Below are 18,096 nucleotides of genomic sequence, written 5' to 3' on the forward strand. Positions count from 1 at the left end.
TGGCTCTAGCTTGCCTTATTCTGTTACAAATCCTTTTGGGGTTTGGATCTTTTTTGAACAAACACCAATCCTGGCACCGGCAATTGGTTAAAAGTTCCCAGAGCCCTGCCCTCCTTCTCAGTTGTGTCCCAGGTACGGTAGGGTCAACCTGCCAGCTGGATAGGTCATCCTCGCTTATTGTGGAGATTTAGGGGTGCGGATACCAGTAAGCAAACCTGCTCTGTAGCCCCATCTGCATGCAGTGGGGATGCAGCACAGATGCAGCAGGAGATATCTCCAACGCCCAGAAGGCAGGCCCGGCACAAGAAGCTTCTGGTGGCTCCGGGTGATGAATCCAAGCTCCTCTTCTCCACCCCTACCCCTCCTTTCTACCAGCATCAGATTTCTACCACTTGAAATGAGAGGCAGAAAGGAGGAAGAAAGTGTGAATTTTATTTAGGAGCTACAACCCAGCGTCCTCAGAGACAGCGGTGAAACGAACACCCTGCTCCTTGAGGCAGGGATGTCCTCATCTCAGAAGACCCTACACCAGGTGCCAGCACGTTTCCCGCGGGTGCCCGGACAGTATGCCTGTCTCCTCTCACCCCTCTGACACAGGGCTGCTTTGGGGGACAGGGAGCAAGGCACCAGTGAGGTGACACCCAGCACTGGGACACCCCACGAGCAGTGCAGGAGGCCCAGAAAAAGGCAGTGGCTCTGTACTCACCCTCTGGGCACAAGCCCAGACCAGCTGCCCGCAGCAGGGAATGGGCAAGGAGTGGTCCTGCTGCAGATGCCACCACGTCTGGGCACCAGCCCCAGGCAGGTGTTGGGAAGGGAGCAAAGTTCTGCAGTGGCTGATCACCGATGTCCCCAGCAGGGGCCACTGTGACATTAAGGAAAGACAGTCTGCCAGGCGTGCGAGGGGGCTCCAGCCCCTGCAGCAGCCCAGGCTCTCCTTGGAGCATCTGCCCTCCTCCAGGCAGAGGTGAGTTTGTAAAAATCAATGGCTGCATGTGGAGAGTGCAAGGGGGGCCGGGGGCGCCACTGTGGTGCAAGGGGCTGTCATACGCTACAGTACAAAAATAAAGATGTAAACCAGAAATTAAAAGGCTGGAGTGGAGTGTCGGGATCACATCCTCAGGCCTCTGGCTTGTAACAGCTAGAGAATGAGAAAGAGAAAAAGCAAATCAAAGGCAGAAAAAAAGCAATTGAGCGTGGGGGGGAGAGCAAGAATGAGGGAAATGGAAAGGGCACATGACAGAGGAAATTAAAACAGAGGGGAAAAAGAGAAATGAAAGAGGAATGAGGGTGAGGGAAAAAAGAAAAATGAGGGAAAAGTCTGTGTGATTAACATAGATCGACTTTTAAGAGAGTAACACTCAGATCCCACAGCCACGGACGAGGAGGCTCTTAAACAGAGGGAGTGAGAAATGGCATCCAGCTAACAAGTGCCCTCCATGAGGATGGAAAATGGCACCGAACACCAGCAGTTCAACAAGAGAGCCAAGTTTATCAGCAAGACAGAGAGGACTCTTCCTCTGACAAGCTCTCTGTTCCCAGCCTCACACACTGCTCGGGAAGCCTGCCTCAGCAGGAGGCAGAGCACAGAGGTGCCTTTCACACACAGCTGCAGGAACATCTGCAGGGGGGACCCACAGCTCCCGCTCTGCTTTCACCACGCTCTGTCACTGCGCTGCCACCCTGGCAGAGGCGGTGGGGGAAAAGCCCAGGGAAGTGCCAGGAGGGGAATATTGCAGGCTGCCTCCTGCAAACCGCTCTCCGGCTGGCGAAGGAGCTGCGGGACGGCAGCTGGGAGAAGCGATCTGGCATGCGTGGCAGGCAGCCACATGGCAGGCATCCCCCTGTGTCACCCCTGCCTGCTTTGCATTCGTTCCCAGCCCTCTCCGCTTCTTCCAGTTGCATCCTCCCTCCTGCTACCAGAGCCTCCAGTCCAGAGCTGTACGGTCTGCTCGGCAGGTAAAGACACACTAAGATAAGAATCGGAACCTTAGGAATGACTCAACCTCCCCGTTTCTCCTCCTTCCCAAGCTCTACAAACTGGGGCTGTACCCACAAGAGGGGAGGGTGTGAGTCACTCATGCAGAGCTCGGAGTGGCAGGGTTTGACAATGCAGCTAGGTAACGTACCTGCAGAGGAGGAAAAGTGAGGAGTGGAGAAAGTCAGGCCCTGAGCAGGGAGCACACAGGCCCTCAGGCTTGGGAGGGGAGGCGGGGAAGCTGGGCTGCTGGGGAGAGGCTGTGAGGGGTGAAGAGAGCAGAGGGAGGGATGCTGAAGGCTGGGGAGTGGGGTATGGTGTCCCAGGCAGGTGACAGTGCAGAGATGGACACGGAAGGGAGCGGGAGGGAGGATCCGGAGGAAGAAAGAATTTAGTGGACTCCCGAATACATGGATGGTCTGCGAATAAAAATATAACCATGAATAAACCGAACAGTTACAAACACAAAGCCACAGCCAAGGTAATGGCTCTCCCCCGTGAGCTTTAACTCCAGAGAGACTCCTGCTCCCTGGGAGGACTTCCCCTCCATCCCACACCTGCCCTAGTCCTTCCCTGCTGCTAGCTGCGAGTTCTCACCAGACAGGTGGACGAGTCTATGCTTGGGGGGTTATTTCTATCATTCTCCTCAAGGATTTGCTGCACCTTTCTCCTCTGCTTCTCCTTCTGCCTCTGCCTCCTCCTCCACCTCCTGCTCTTCCTCCTCCAGGTCCTCCTCTGTGCTCTGCGGCCCAGCATGCAGGACAAAGGGAAGAAAGAGTGGAGACACTTGCAAGATAAGCCATGGCAGTTCTGACACACAAGGGCATAGAGCAATGGTCACAGTTCTGGAATAAAAAGGGGCCATTCCCCACATACAAGATAGCTCTGGGTCAGGGAGAAAAAAAAAAAGACTTGTTTTCCTCTGGAGCATTATGTTAGGGCTATCTAACACCCTTACGAGTGCTACAGTCCCGCTGCCCAACAGCTGCCACCAGTCACTAGCACTCCTTCCTGTATCCTAGGTGTCTGCAGGATGTCAGGCACTGCCACACGTTCCTGTCCTCCCCTCAAAAGCGGAGCAGGTGAACTCCTGCCCCTTAGGCTGGGACTCAGCAAGAAAAGGGAATGCTGTGAAATCAGGAAATCACAGCCTGATGGCAGTGACACGCAGAGCATGGTCATGAGGAGGCATGAGGGGGGTGTTAAAGTAGCATGAGAAATGCCAGGGTCATTTGGTAAAGCCATTTGCCACACGCATCCAGACACCACCACTCACAACACACACATTCCTTGTTTTGGGCCACAAGTGTAATCCCATGGCGCTGAACAGCGGGAGAAGCCCCTGTACTTCACCACTGGGGTGCCCCACAGTCACGGCGGAGAGAGGAAGGAAGAGGGAATAAACAAGAGCAAATGGTCTCATAGGGAACAGGAGCAAGGGCCTTGCAAAGCAGGTCTCACCTTGGCTTTGTGGCTAGGCTCGGAGCTCAGGCCGTTGGGAGAGCTGTACAGCTCCTTGGAGACCACACACAGGAACTCAGACTGATCCTCATTGCCATAGCTGTAGGATGAGCCAATGTTCACAAGCTAGAGAAGACGAGAGCAATGATAACAAGCACAGGTTACTGCAGGCTTCCACTTCACCTGGGGAGCAGGGGAGAAAGCCCACCATGCAGCACGGACTCAATACTCCAACAAAGGCCTCATAACTAGGCTGAGGCAGCACAGAGAACAAGGAGGGGAGTCAGCCAGGATGCAAAACAGCTTAACCTCACAGAGCATCCCCTAAGCTTCTAGAGAAGAGGCAAGAGACAGCAAGTGTGACAGCACATCGACGACTGACCCAATGTTCTCAGACAGAGAAGTCTGTAGACTGTATGGTATCTGTGATCCTTACCCCAGAAGACAACTCCTTGCCCCTCTCCGCTGCCCTCTCCATACCTGTTCAAAGCGCCATCCATCCGACATAGTGGAAACCATCTGAGTGAGCTCCTCTTCCTGGCACTGTAGCACACGGTAGACATGTTTAGGAGGCACCTGGCAGTAAAATTGCAGACAAGCATGTTGACAGAGGTCAAATGCTGCTGCCTACCTGCAGAAGGAAGCGGTAGCAACCCTCTTTTACATGCCTGTCCTCCTCCTCACATCCCAGCTTAAAGAGGGAGTTGGAAACCACAGCTATGTACTATGCTGTACTACGCTGCTTTGGGAAGCAAGAGCAATGTTATCACTTTTGGAGAAGAGGGACTGAGCTGAGAGTTTCCTGCAATGTCCTCAGAAGATACTGGGCTCGTTCTGACAGGGAGTTTGCATTTGTCATCGCACATGCCACAAATGCTGATGGGGCTTTTTGAGCACAAAGTGATTGTGTTGCTGGAGGCTTACAACCTGAGGCAGACATGATGAATAGTGAGACATCAGTCAACACTCCCAGAAGACGGTTTTAAAAAGGCTATTGGCCAAGACAGGGTATGATTGTGCCACAGGATTGTTTCCTTCTGCCTCGTTTTCTGTGTTTAAGTCTTCCACAGACATCCCTTCAGCTGTTCCCTCAGATTTCTCTCTAAGTATCCCCGCACTCTTCACTGTGATTACGCTCTCAGGACTCCCCACACCAGCGTCCTCCTCTCGATAGCACCTCCTGTCTCATCACAAACATCCTCCCATATCCCATGGCAACTAGCTGGCTTCTTCCAGAAGCGAGAGGAGACAATTCAGTTTCAGGGGTCACACCCAGCTTTACCTCTGGAGCTGTAAACCAAGCCTGTAACTTGTTTATTGCGACTAAATTGGTGTTTGCCAGTCCCCAAGCAGGATTTTGTTATGCACAGATTAGCACATAAACTCTAATTAGTTGCTTCTTTCCGTTCCTTGCTGCCTCTCCCAAGCCTGCTCTCCTGTTTAACTTGCTTCTCCCTTTCAGCATCTCCTCCTTCACCTACTGCGTGCCATTTCCTGCCATACCTGAGTCACTGTGTAGTCCTTCGCCTCCAGTCGATCCTTAATTATTCGGATTAAAGGGCCAATGTTATAGAACTCTGCTTCTTCTAGCACCCCTAAGAAAGAGTGACAGAGAAACAATTAAGAAATTTAACACCAGTCTGTTTGGCTGGCCAAAGATCAACTCTGAGGACACTTCCCAAGGTCATGTCCCTTGAAAGAAACGACACTCCAGCCTCACTCAGGAGTTCAACAAGTTTCTGTTGACTGAAACCTTTACTGCAGAGAATTGAGTACTGGCTGTCTGCACTGTGCTCCTGCTGCTCACCCCAATTTCTTTGTACTGTCTGCTACTACAGAAACAGGCATTGCCAGTGAAGGTTGGTGCCAAGGCCTGGCAATACATTTCCAGGAAAGGAAAGGCTTTCCCTGAGAGTCTGAAATCCATCCACAGATTACTGGAGAAGAATAAATGTAGACTCCAGCTTCTTTCAATGACCACTAGTTACCACCTTGTTCAGGCCCTCTTTGGAAGGCAGAGAAACACAGGACCTCATCACCAAAAGATCCTAGAAAATCCCAACTTTCCCACCCCCCGGAGCAGTTAGTGTTGCACCCACCTTGCAGCTCCATATGACTTTGGACAATCTTTGGCTCTCTCACCTGTGCTTCATCTTAAAGCAGGTAAACAGGGAATTGTTTTGCTTTGTTTTGTGCACAGTGTCTGCAGCCATCACCTCTTCTGAGACTCTCCTGTTTGCTAACAAGCCATCAGAGAAAGGGAGGTGGTGTCCCCGTGGGTCAGTGAGGAGAAGGAGGGCAGGAACCAACATTTACATGACTCCAAACCAACACGCAGACAATGCAGGTGGAGGGATTGATCCTTCTCTACCTGAGCACTCAGACCCCTTCAGAGTTACCTCATTCAGCCATGAACCCTCTAATGGGTTAGCTTTATGCCAGCCTGTCCAGGGCAGGAACAAAAGGCAACATGGCAACATTGAGCTGTGAACAAGACTCCTGTTAACACTTCAGATTTGGTGCTAAAAGCTGTGGCTGAACTCTGTCTGACCTGAGGATTACAAGCAATGACAAGCAGGAAACATCTCTGAATCACATTGATTACAATTCTGTACCATTGCTTAGAAATATTTTTTTTGGAATTATAACTCATAAAATGATTCTGAAGAAAACATTCCTTGGTAAAAATGTGTAAGAGAGAGGGACAAGAAGGCAAATGAACCTGCAGAAACTGTGGTTGGCAAGGGATGGACAGCACAGCCTGCCTTTGAAATTGGCTGCTTGTTAGACCCAAACATCCAAAAAATAATGAGGCATTGGGGATCATTGGCTCGTAACACCATGACGATGTTACTGCGTTATCCTATTGGACTCCCTGTCAACATCAAATGAGGGATTGGTTTGTCTGGCTTGCTCTGCTGGAATTTGTGCAGTCCGCAGCCCAGCAGAGCACTAGCAGCATACATCACATATCACTGATGAATGATGGTTTTTATTAGTCAGTAGAAGAGACAAGCTTGGTCTGTTTGGTCTTCTGGGTTTTCAATCCAAATTAGAAACAGGCATTAACAGAAAGCTCAGTCACAAAGCCCGATCAGGGAAGTCTATAAGGAATAGGTAATAAAACAGTTTATTGATGCTGGTAAACCTTGCCTACTTCTGTCTCAGTGACACCTCTCCTGAACTAACAGTCACAAAGCTGCAACACCTGCAGGATGCCTTCTCCATCTGCTCCAAACCCCTTTAGTCAAGGCAATATTGGTATGTTTTCCAAGAGCTGCTGTGCAGGCCTGCTCAAGTCCCCCACACCAACCTTCAGAAGGACAATGAGGGACAAGAAGGCCAACTACAGTGCTCTGCCTCCACCAGCCATGTTAAGTGGGAAGTTTCTGAGCTCCAAGACTCACCCTCTTCAGCCATATCTTTATCCAGGACCAGCTTCCCATGACGGAGGAAATTCAGGATGGGTCCAAAGTAAGTGGGGTCCCGGTCTATTAGGTATGCACCAGTCTCATCCTAGCAACAGAGATAGACCATGAGGTGAAAAAATGGATGGTAAACGCCTCACCAACCCTCTAATGCTCCAGGCTAGAATTAAATATGCAGCCAAGCAAAAATGCCAACTATTTCTAAAATTCCTTAGGAACCATGGGCCCTCAGTTTAGCTCTTCTCTGGTATGATCACTTACAGAGCGCACGTAGCAAAGTTCTCCAGGTGAAGCAGGTGCCACTCCCTTGTGAGATGATCCAAAGCAAAAGGATCCCAAAGCACATGCACAAACAGGGATTTGCATAGGACAACAGCCAGCCACCGTGCAAAGCCACAGCCAGGCAGGGGGACATCTCATCCTGCACCCACAGGTGAGGTGGAGAGCAAGCCTTTTTGCAGAGTTCACCACAGCACCACAGGCTTGGGGGAGCAAGCCAGAGATTTTTAAGTTTTGGTAGAATTCTTGACTTTCTAAAGGTTTTATTCCCATGGCATATAGCATGAACAACTGCAACTCACTCTCCTGAGATATATGATAGAGAGAACATAGTCAAGTCAGCCCTGCTTGGATCTTAACTCCTGCATTGTTATGCTCAGCGTATCTATTTCAACATGGACCAACCCAGCTGAGAAAGACAAAAAAAAACCACCAGATCTCAGGCTCCTTCTGCAGCTGTGTGTACAGGCCTGGTGTGAGGGAGCAGAGAGGCCCCTTACAGGGCACAGGGCTGAGTCAGGCAGGTACAGCTGGGAGGTAAACCCAGGGGATCTGGGGTGATAGAGCACCGGGGGAGCAGGGGTGGAGCGGAGATGGCCTCACTTTTCCCCAGGCAGGGAAACGAGGTGCTGTGCTACAACACAGCCAGGTGGCATTTGGGAAGAGAAAACCCTTCCTGGGAGCGGGGTGAGAAAGCCGAGCTATTTTTCACTGGGTTACTCCTGCTGCTGTCGGCGTCTGGCTCCATCCCTGCATCCATCCAGCCCTCCTGCCCTCCCCGTGCTCGGTGCAGGGGCACGGTGCGGGAGGCAACCCAGCTGCCTTACCCGGTCCGACTGCAGCTCCTCGCCCTGGCACAGGCGACACAGGAAAGATTTCTGCTCCCGGCACAGGGTCTGCCTGGTGGTGAGGAAGACGGTGCCCCCCACGTTGAGCCTCACCCACTTGGCCTGGGTGCCAGCTGGGGGTGGGATGTCCCAGCTGCAGCGTAGCCCCACGGCGCCCTGCATTTCTTCCCCGCCTTCCATCCTCATCCTCAACCCCCTCCAGGCACGCAGGGACTGCTGCAGGTACGGCCTGCCGGGGGATGCTGGGATCTGTAGTTTGTCTGCCTCTCCTTCCACAGCAGCCGTGGTTCCCTAGGGGCCAGGATCTTCCCTGGGACCACCAAAGAGGGTCCAGAGGGGAGGAAGGATCCTCTGTGCAGGAGGATATCGCTGCAGCTATTAGAGGTGAGCAAAAGCACAGCTCCGATGCTCCCTGGCTTTCCCTCTCTTCCTGGTTTCACTAAACAAGGGCTGCTCAGCACTTGAGAGGCACAGAGGTTATGCAAAATTCCTCGGCATGTATTTCCATGTACACCCTCTCCAGCTCATTAAAAAGGTTCTGGGACCTGTAGTTTACACGGATGTGCACAAAAGGGTGCTGGGAACTGTAGTTCTCCCAGCCCGCTGTCCCTGCAGGAGAGGATGTTGTAACGAAGGGGGCTGCCATACGTGGCCCCAGCCTTGCAGCTAGCAGTTTGCCTGCCTCCAGCCCTGGGTCTTGCAGGGAAGCTTCCCTGGAGTCAGAAAGAAGAACCTGCTCTCTGGCAGTGAGCAGATTAAGCCCGTCAGCACTGTACTCCACGGCTTTCCCTTCAGGAGATATATTACCCCAGGCTCACAGCTCAGTGCTGCATCAGTTGCCACACTATTCTTGCTGCAAAATGTGCAGACAGCTGCCTTCTTGCTAACATATGTAGCGACACTTCTGGGAACTCTATCTTGGATCTGCATGGAGCGCTGGCAGGGGGCAGGAATAATTTTTCTTCTGGCTCAGAAGAGTTGCTGATTCAGCAGATGTCCCCCCCACGCCGCCCCACCAGCACAAACCACGCCAGACAGAGACCCCTGTCTCCTTCCCCTGTGCTCCTGTCACCCCCGATGCTGTTTGGGCAGCAGAGAGCTCAGATTTTTACTCAGTTCTGCACAGAGTTTTACCTCTGCCCCAGGCACGTGTCGCCTGCTGATGCCAATGTGCCAGTCACTCCTTGCTGAGTCCAGTCCTGCCTCGGCCACCCCTCCTGCCAGACCAAGCCTGGAGCTCGGCAGCTCATACTCATGGGACTCTGTTCAAATGCAGTCCCTGGCATGGACACAACCTGAGCAAGCTCTCTCTCCATCAGCTCTGCTTTTCCCACTCCCACCTAAACACAGCCATGCTTGCCAGCAGCTCAAGCATATTGGGGATGGAAAGGAAAGGCTGATGTTTCACCTGAATGTGGCCCAAAGTCTTCCTTCACCTAAAGCTGCTCTGTGGCTCTTCCTTGCCAGGGCAATGCAGCACTGCAGAGACACTGTAGTGCCTTACAGACATGTTCTTTTTGCACCTAGATCTTGCTTCTTTTGAGGTGGGAGTTTACTAGGGGAAGAGGGTGGAAAAAAGAGAAAGATCACATTTTACTCACATTCCTTCCTTGTCTTTTCTTCCTTCCCTCTTTTCTTTTGCTTAAAAATCACTCACATTTATCCTCATGGAACATGAAAGCAGTGTTACCCTTCCCCCAAACCACACAGGACATTCTTGACAAAGACAGTGTAACTGTGTACTTTGCTCCTTGCACAGAGGAGTGCAAAGGGGAGGAGAGGAAGAGAGGGCAACACGGAAAAGGTTTTGAGATTGCTGACCTCCAGCTAATTTAAGCACAGGAACAATTTAGCTGCTGCAGGGTGTAAATTCAAATAACTCTGGATCTCCTTTAATTTATATCAGAAGCTTGGCAGCACTATAGTGACCATTAATAGGAAGAGGATGAAAAGCTATTTTTTCCTACCTGTATGAAGCATTAAATTAGTCCTCCATTATTAAATTAGTCCCCAGCCCTTAGACCACTCTCCACTGAGCAGGAGACATCAAGGATGCTCAGACTAACACTGACCTGAGCTGAAGCATCACACTGAGCAGCACACTGTGGGACTGTTGCCTTTCTACTTGTGGCTCTGAGTCAAGCCACGGCACATGCGAGAGCTCTGCCCTGCACTTTAGTGTGTAAGGGGTACAGGACACTGACATTGCTGGCTACAGCTCCAGCAGAGACAGAGAGGGAGGGCTGTGGCTCCCTGATACGAATGCAGCGGTTGGAGGTGGCAGCCTATAGCCCCTTATCTTCCCTTCCAAGAAATCTGCCCTGCCTTTGTTTTCTCCCTTCTTCTATCAAGGGTTCAACTTGTCTCCCTTTCCTTTAACACTGTTTCACAGCCCCTCAGTTTCTCTCTCCATTTTAGGTCCTGTCTCTTGGTTTTGATGCCTTCCTCCCTAACCACTTCCATGCCAACACTGCTTACAGTTCAGGGATGGCCTGTATTCAGAGCACACCTTATTTCATCAACTCCAGCCTCCACCCGTGGCCAACACTTCAAGTCTTGCTCACACCAGGAAAATGGGATTAAAGGCAAGTTGGTAAATCTGAAGAAATATCCTGCAAGTAAGAAAAGAGGTCAAAGTACATCACTCCCATCCCCAGAGACTTGTTTGTTTTTTTTTGCAACATATGGCATCAGCTTTACTGGGACCCCCCTAGGTCAGGGAGTTTTGCAAGGTAAGTGAAAATCATCTTTAGGAAGAAGCCAGTCCAAGGTGAGTTACCATCCTGCTTAGCTGGTGTGGGCTAAATAAGAGCCTGATTTGCACATCGTCACCAGACACAGTTCTGAGATGCCCTTGTTAAGGACCATTAAAATTACGCAATCGAACAGGGGAGAAATAAATTTAAATAATAAATGCCTGTTCTTCCTGCTTTGATGATAACTATATATAAAACACTTGCACAGAAACAGCGAGACAGCAGCAAGCAAGAGCTTACACAGGACAGCGTGACTGTGTATTGCCACACAGCCCCAGTGATTACCCAGCTGATTAAAGGGACAGGGCTAATAGCACGCATAGAGCAGGGGCAGGGAAACTGGACAGCCACCTGGTAGATAGGTGGTGGGGCTGAAGGACAGAGGAAATATGGGGAGGGGTGAATTGAGAGTCCTTTGTTCAGCAGCCAGCAGGCCTGCTGCGTAAAGCTGCAGAAAGCTGCAGACACTGCAGCATTCAGTACATACATCGCAGCCTGAAGAGTCCAGCTGGGTACGCTGCGTGCAGTGCCTCACCGACGTTGCGGAGCTGCTCTTAGGGAACTGCTGAATTTCGTAGCATCAGTGGGAGAATGACCATGTGTTGGCAATGTCACCACTCTGGCAGGCTGGGAACACATGCCTGTGTGATCATTTAGTTAATCAACATACTGTGACATGGGGCACTGGAGAATAAACTGCCTCGTCTCTCTTCCCTACAGGAAGGGAAGGACAAGTAATGCTCTGATATTTGCCATTAAGCCCTCGGAGAGCTGGGCAAAGAGAACTCCCTGCATGGGACATGGTGTTGGCAGTAGCACAGTTCCTGTGTAGCCAAGAGAACGCAGTTTGACTGCCAGCTGAGCCAGGCATGTTGGAGCAGGAAGAGAAAGGTCCCATGGCATGCAGGTGAGCTGACCTTTCTCCAGCTCTTTGTGCTTTATGCGGTCTGTGAGCAATGCACCCACATTCAGAATGGTGTGTGACGTCTGCCAGTGTATGTGCATCACCGAGCACCTCAGCTGGAAGAGTGCTGGGAGAATCACACAGCACCCAGTAGTGTGCTGGGGCCAGGAGAGATGGAAGGAACAAGACAAGCCTCTGCAGGTAACAGTGATTGCTACTGCTCAAGCAGAGGCCATAAGTGGGAAGGGACAGTGGTGCTGGCAGAAGACGGGCTGCTTTGGGACTTGGGAACGTTTGCAGGGAAACAAAAGGTCCACTGGAAATCTGTGTAGGAAACAGGGCAGTGGGGCTGTACAGCAGGGAAGGAAGAAAAAGGCAGGGGATGAAGAAGTGAGGAACAAGGGACTGTGGGATTGCTGTGAGAGAACTGTCCGTGCTTACACTCTGTGAAAGGTGGAGCTGTGTTGCAAATGTGTCGTGGAAAGGAGAAGGACACATATGCTCCCCACAACCTCTTCTGACATGAGAAGCATTTTCTCCTGTTTTACCACAGCCCAGGCCCTGAGAGTCTTGTATGGCCAGGCCTGTGCTTAAAACAGGAGCTGCAAATTGATGGGGGAGTGCTGCCCATTCTATGGCATTTTCTTTTCCCACTGCATTCAGCTCCACAGGCAGACTTACCAGGAAACTGTAGTCCTTCTTCTCTCCATTACTACTGCTCCACACAGCGTACACACTCCTGTGTCACCAGGCACAGAGCAGATCCACCGCCATTACCACTGCATCCCTGCAGGCTCAGGGGTGCTCAAACTCTTAAAGCTGAGCTGTGCTCTGGAAAAGTCACAGAGTTATCTATTGACCAGACTGCTTTCATAAAGTCCAAAACTGATTTTACTATCTCTTAAATGTATGCACCAATAAAACAATAAAGAGTTTACATGTTGACTTGGGACTCTCTAATTTATATAGAGCTGGAAAAGCTCCAGTCTCAGTTTAGCCACAGGTCAATATGACCTTCCCACGTCTGGGCTGTTTTTTAGGCTACTTCTCATCCACCGAGACCTATCCCACTCAAGATATGCTATTTCCTAGTGGCAATTTTTCCACAGGAGAGTCATGAACATCAGCGATTTGCATTCACATCCACTTCTCCCCTTCCTCGTTTGCAGTTCCCATAGGAAACCCACCCACTGAGTCAGAGACATAAAGATCTGCAGACCATTTATAGTCCTGGTGCAAGTCCCCTCAGCTGTTCCATATGTCCAGTAGCATCTGTTACGGCTCAAAATAGGCTTTTGCAGTCTTCAGGCTTTGAAAACATTGTCTCAGTCCCCTCAGCATTCCCAGTGCTTTGCCTGCAGCGTGTGAACAGATCTCAGCTAAAGGGAAGTAGAACATCAGAAGACTCTCTCTTGGACAGATTTTTGATATATAACAGGGCACACACAACAAAGACAAAATACCTTGGCATGGGGAGGAAGCTCTCCATTCCTCCTCTGTGGGGAAATCAAGGCAAAGCTATGTGCCTTGTAAAAGACTTCCTGAAAGCTGGGAAACCAAAGAACTGCTGAGAAGATTCTGTGGTTCAAAAAGCAGGGAAAAGGGTAGTTGAGTACTGCCAGCCTTAGCACACATAGCAGAGAAGGGAAGGGCCCTGCTGGATGCCGTCGAGTCACATAGTGAAAAAACATAGGGAGAAGGAAGTCATTTTAATCTTGCCATTCCCAGGTGGCTCACTGGGCTGCAGCAGATACCTTCCCCTGACACACGTGACAAAGAAAAGCAGCTCAGGCTCAAGAAGAAGCAGAGAGATTCCTAGTAACCCCAAGGACTGCTCTGTCCTAAAAAGAAGCAGCGCTTAGGCAGCACTGCAGTGTGCCAGATTCTCTGGAAGGACTGGGGCCAAAGCCAGCCCTCCTGCATCCACTGAAAATGATGAATGAAGTTTGAAAGAGTATGCCCATTTTCACTAGTAGCTAAATCTTCCTGGAGAAACGGGGCAGGCGCAGCATTCCTGTTTGTCCATTTGTAAATATTGACAAAATCTGCCTCACCTCCCCACCACACCCAGGGTGTTAAGCCTTAACGACCTGCCACAGGTAAGCCTCTTAGCTTGTGTGATGGTGGGAGAAGCTAGAAATCCTGAACTGAAAAGATGTCACAGGTCAGGTTCTGTTACAGGATCCCAGACCAGCCAGCACTGTCTGTACAAGTATCTTTAAAGTGCCTTACAAAGCAGGGTCCCTGCTGCACACACTGGGAGGCCTCTCCACAGAGGGTTTAGAACCAGCTGCTGATCCCCACCTGGGCTTATCCTTTTATTTTCACATCAACACCAGACTTCAGCTGAAGAAGCCTTTTTTAAGTGCCTTCAGTTACAGACCTCGATCAGATGTCCTTTGTGAAATGTTGACCAGTTCCTCCCTTTCTCCTACAGGAAACACTTGTTACAAAATCATCCCACCTGGAATAAAGGTGTTGCTACCAGTCTTTACAACACAGCAATTAGATGGGTGGGGAAAAGTCATAGAGCACGGGACTAGAAAATCTTTCCCTAGCCGGAAGAACGAAATCAATTAAACAGCCAATTACATCAGAAGCTGATCCAGAACGGAAAGCCTTCACAATTTGCAGGGCACGATATAACCTACGAAAAGAAGAGCTTTTGGGAAGTTTAATCCCACAGAGCTAAATGGAAGCTGCCAAAGATAAAGCTTTATTTTATCCAGATCTGTGTCTTGCACCATCTACTAAAGGGTCACTCAGTTCAGACCCCTGTGTACTTCTGTATGCCAGAATCACAGATGCAGAGAATAAACCCTCTCCAATGGGTCTACAAGACCCAGCTCTTGTAATCAGTGGCTTGGAGGGGGATCTACAGATCTCTGATAGTAAGCATCCCCTAGACTGCATCATCCCCTGATGTCAACAGGTACCTGTTGCTGCGTGGCCAAGAGCAAAAGCTGTCTCATTAACTTTCTAAGTTACCAGTGAGCCAAAACAGGTGCAGGCATTGTTTTCTCAAAGGAGAAAATCCTGAAGAAAACAAGCGGTTGAACATTGGCAGGGATACCTAGGGAGATTTTGACTTTGACAGGACGATGGTCTTGGGGAAAAATTCTTGCCATTTTTGGCTATTTGTCTGTATGTCCCAGTTCCCCTATTTATTTATTTTTAAGGTTAAGTGGTAAGTCTCAAGGACAGAATAGGAACACCCATGCAGTCCCATTTGCACCATGTGAACTGACATCCGCTCTTTGAAGAATACAGATGAGACTGCCTAACATGGAGTTAAAACCAAAGAGCAAACAGGCAAGGACTAAAAGTAGGAATACAGTGAGAAGTCCCAAGAGAGAAGCATGCCATTGTCTTTTGTCAGCTGAAGAGCTCGTTGAAGGTAAGAGAAGTAGTTCTACTCATGAAAGAAGACTTCTCATTTGAATCATCTAGACAAATTGATCCCATAAAAATCGATTTCCTGGAAAGGACTTGCCCAAGCAACATTCACATAAGCTCCATTAAGCAGAAAGACCTTGAAACAAATGTTTATTTACTTCTTTTTACTTCCAGAATCTTTTTCGTTTTAAGAGGGGATTTGGTGCCATGGGGGTACAAAATTGGCTAAGCACACATTGCAGTTAAGAGTCTAAGTGCAAGAAGAAATGCAAACTAAATCTCTAAACCCACAAAGTGCCAACCTCAAAGCCCTATCTCCTCCATTAAGAGCTATGTTTTTTCCTTAGGCTTTGCACCCAAAACAGCCCTAGTGTGCGTGGCTAGCTTCTAGGACAGAGGCAGAGAGTAAGACCATAAGGCACAGTTATACAAGTATGACCGTCCTGTGACTAAACATGGTGGAATGTCCTGAGTCATAAGCCTGGCTTGACTCGATTAACGTCCCCACAGTGCCATCAGCACTCTCTCCCTTCCATCTGACACTGTAAAACGGTCACAGAATCGCTGAACAGCTGAAGTTGGAAGGGAACTCTGGAGGTCATCTGTTCCAACCCACCTGCTCATGCATGGTCACCTAGAGCAGGCTGCCCAGGTCATCCTTATGCTCCTAAGCAGCAGGGGTTGAGGAAGGAGAAGGTGCTGAAGCACCATGTGCCCATACTTGTTACCCAACACCTTCACCTCATGACACTTGCCCAGGAACATTAAACCCATCTTTTCCAAACTCTGTTTCAAGGCAAATTATCTGTACGACTGGGAGATGAAGCAGCTCATTACATAGTCTTCCCCTTTCCATCAGAAACAATATTTTCAGGATCTGCCCGCATGTACCATTCCACCCAGGCCCCATCATACACAGCGACATCTGGTTTGCCACAGAGGTATGCCCCTAGAGCCACGTGGCAGGCAGTGACCCCAGAGCCACACGTAGCTACCAGAGGCTTTGAGAGGTCCACCTTCTTCTCTTGGAACAGACTTTTGATCTGCTCGGGGGTCTTCTCCATGCCAGACTCTGTGAGGAAACTGGTGAAGGGAATGTTCACGGAGCCAGGGATGTGACCAGGCTCAATTCCTGGAAGAAAAGCAGTACAGATAGGAATTAACCTCTGCTGTCCAGGTCAAATCCATCAAAAAACCCATTCTCTGTTTCTCTAGGAGGGGTATTTGCCATTTAGTGTATTTTGTTAAAACAAATACATGTATTTCTGTTAAAGCTTGCTTTACTAGATTACTGATTACTCAGGAAGGATGGCTCTAGCCTTCAGGTTATTACATGCACAGAAAATCCTGTTACCAAGTTCTGTTCTTTCTCCCAGTTCCCTCCACCAGAGCAACCCACTCTGCAGAGTCATTCATTGAAGCACATCCACAGGTTCTTCTGATGGAAGAGAAGCCAGTACATGGCGAGATTAATACACATCTTGGAGCGTATGAAAGCTACTTTCCTCACCCCAGCCTTTCATTAGAAAAAATACACAGTTTTCCCACCCCTGTATTTTCAAACAAGAGCACTAGCCTGTCAGTTGGTGAGAAGAACAGGTGGATATATTGTATTAAGTCCCATCCTATAAAGGGCAACTGTATTTCCCATCACTACTTCTACAGGAGTCAAACTTAAAGACACCTGACATATAAGCCCTGGTTACTACACCAGTATCTCAGCAGGCACATTACCATCTCGGGGCTCTGGCTCTATACCCTGGAACCGTCCTGCGGCACGTGCATCCACTACTTGAAAGCGGTGGGAATCCAAGTTATCTAAGATGTCCTCATAGGTTTTCACCATGCTCTTGTCCAAGGTGGCGTGGAACTCAGAGTGAGCTACTGGGCTTTTCCCAGAGCTCAGCGGCAATCCCTCTCGCAGCCAGCTCTTCAGGCCACCATCTAGTAGGGAAACTGCTTCATGTCCAAAGATCCTGAACATCCACCAAACTCGAGGTGCTGAGAAGAGACCTTGGTCGCTGCCATCATATACTACAACATGGGAATCATTCCTGACACCCAGCTTCCCCACATACTCAGCAAAGTCAGTGGCCTTAGGCAGCATATGATCGTAAGGTGAAGTACGGTCACTGCACTGGTCAATATCGAAGAAAACGGCACCGGGGATGTGGCGTTCCTCAAATTCCTGCTTCGGGTCACGCTTCATCTTCGGCAAATACCAAGATGCGTCCACGACTTTCAAGGCCTGTCCGGCTTGCTGGGACTTGATGGCTTCTGAAAGCCATTTTGCAGACACCAGAGCACGGTAGAGGAGTTGTGACATCGCTCCTGTATCCTGCCAAGATTACCTGATCGCTGGGGTTTCCTTCAATCCTCCTATCTGCAAAAGGGAAGAAAGTCACAAATTATGGGACCAGCCTCACAACAAGTGACCAGACAACTACGTGTTTTGGAACTAAAACCCTGTGCCCACACTGAGATGAGAACTTAAAGCCTACAGTGAGGGGTTTGACGTGCTCCAGCCCTGGGAATAAGGAGTTCCACAGAGCTCAGCCTAAACCCCACACCGAGAGGGGCAGCCATGGCAGAGCTCCGCCCTACACCCGGCCACCACAGCCCACCAGCCCTTCTGCACCCAGCGCCCATCAACCAGCACTGACAGCAGCACGAGGGCAGCAGGACAGCCCTGGGACCCTGATCATTAGGACCTGAGCGTCCTGCTGCTCCCACACCTCCCTGGAGCCCACCTCCAGCCGCGGCCTCACCCGAGCACCACCGGGGGCAGCCGCACGCCCCGCCGCCCCAATCCACCCCCCCAGCGCAGGGGAGGGGAAAGCCACAGGGCCCCGTACCTCCGTCCCAGGCCTCTGCCGAGCAGCACCAAGCCTCGATCCCCTCCAGCCGGGCCCTACACCGCCTCCGGGGCCCTCCCAGCGGGCCGGTCCCGGGCGGTGCCGCCCGCCCCCGCGCCGCCCCTCGCCCGCCAGGGTCTCCGTGGCACGGGGCCGCCATTTTGTGCGTCTGTGCGGGGTATTGGGGGGGG

General features: G+C 50.4%; 2 protein-coding genes across 8 annotated transcripts; both read right to left on the bottom strand.

The window, feature by feature from the left end:
- Positions 1–3: 3 nt before the first annotated feature.
- KCTD17 (potassium channel tetramerization domain containing 17) lies at positions 4–9,729 on the bottom strand. Of its 6 annotated transcripts, XM_035339829.1 has the most exons (8): positions 7,974–8,431; positions 6,847–6,955; positions 4,943–5,034; positions 3,920–4,015; positions 3,440–3,565; positions 2,642–2,720; positions 2,130–2,397; positions 979–1,141 (listed from the first exon to the last, which is right to left on the bottom strand). In XM_035339829.1, exons 1-8 carry the CDS (start codon positions 8,178–8,180, stop codon positions 1,120–1,122), a joined length of 999 nt encoding a protein of 332 aa, XP_035195720.1. In that variant the 5' UTR covers positions 8,181–8,431; the 3' UTR covers positions 979–1,119. The 6 variants fall into 6 exon arrangements, with proteins under 6 accessions (XP_035195706.1, XP_035195698.1, XP_035195720.1 ...); XM_035339815.1 differs by lacking the exons at positions 2,642–2,720; positions 7,974–8,431 and adding an exon at positions 9,596–9,729 and having other exon boundaries at positions 4–1,141; XM_035339807.1 differs by lacking the exon at positions 2,642–2,720 and having other exon boundaries at positions 4–1,141.
- Positions 9,730–15,175: 5,446 nt separating this feature from the next.
- MPST (mercaptopyruvate sulfurtransferase) lies at positions 15,176–18,046 on the bottom strand. Of its 2 annotated transcripts, none has more exons than XM_035339888.1 (3): positions 17,919–18,046; positions 16,785–17,433; positions 15,176–16,182 (listed from the first exon to the last, which is right to left on the bottom strand). In XM_035339888.1, exons 2-3 carry the CDS (start codon positions 17,374–17,376, stop codon positions 15,884–15,886), a joined length of 891 nt encoding a protein of 296 aa, XP_035195779.1. In that variant the 5' UTR covers positions 17,377–17,433; positions 17,919–18,046; the 3' UTR covers positions 15,176–15,883. The 2 variants fall into 2 exon arrangements, with proteins under 2 accessions (XP_035195779.1, XP_035195784.1); XM_035339893.1 differs by having other exon boundaries at positions 17,906–17,965.
- Positions 18,047–18,096: the final 50 nt, after the last annotated feature.

The sequence above is a fragment of the Oxyura jamaicensis genome, chromosome 1 (genome assembly GCF_011077185.1).
Source record: "Oxyura jamaicensis isolate SHBP4307 breed ruddy duck chromosome 1, BPBGC_Ojam_1.0, whole genome shotgun sequence".
NCBI lineage: Eukaryota > Metazoa > Chordata > Aves > Anseriformes > Anatidae > Oxyura > Oxyura jamaicensis.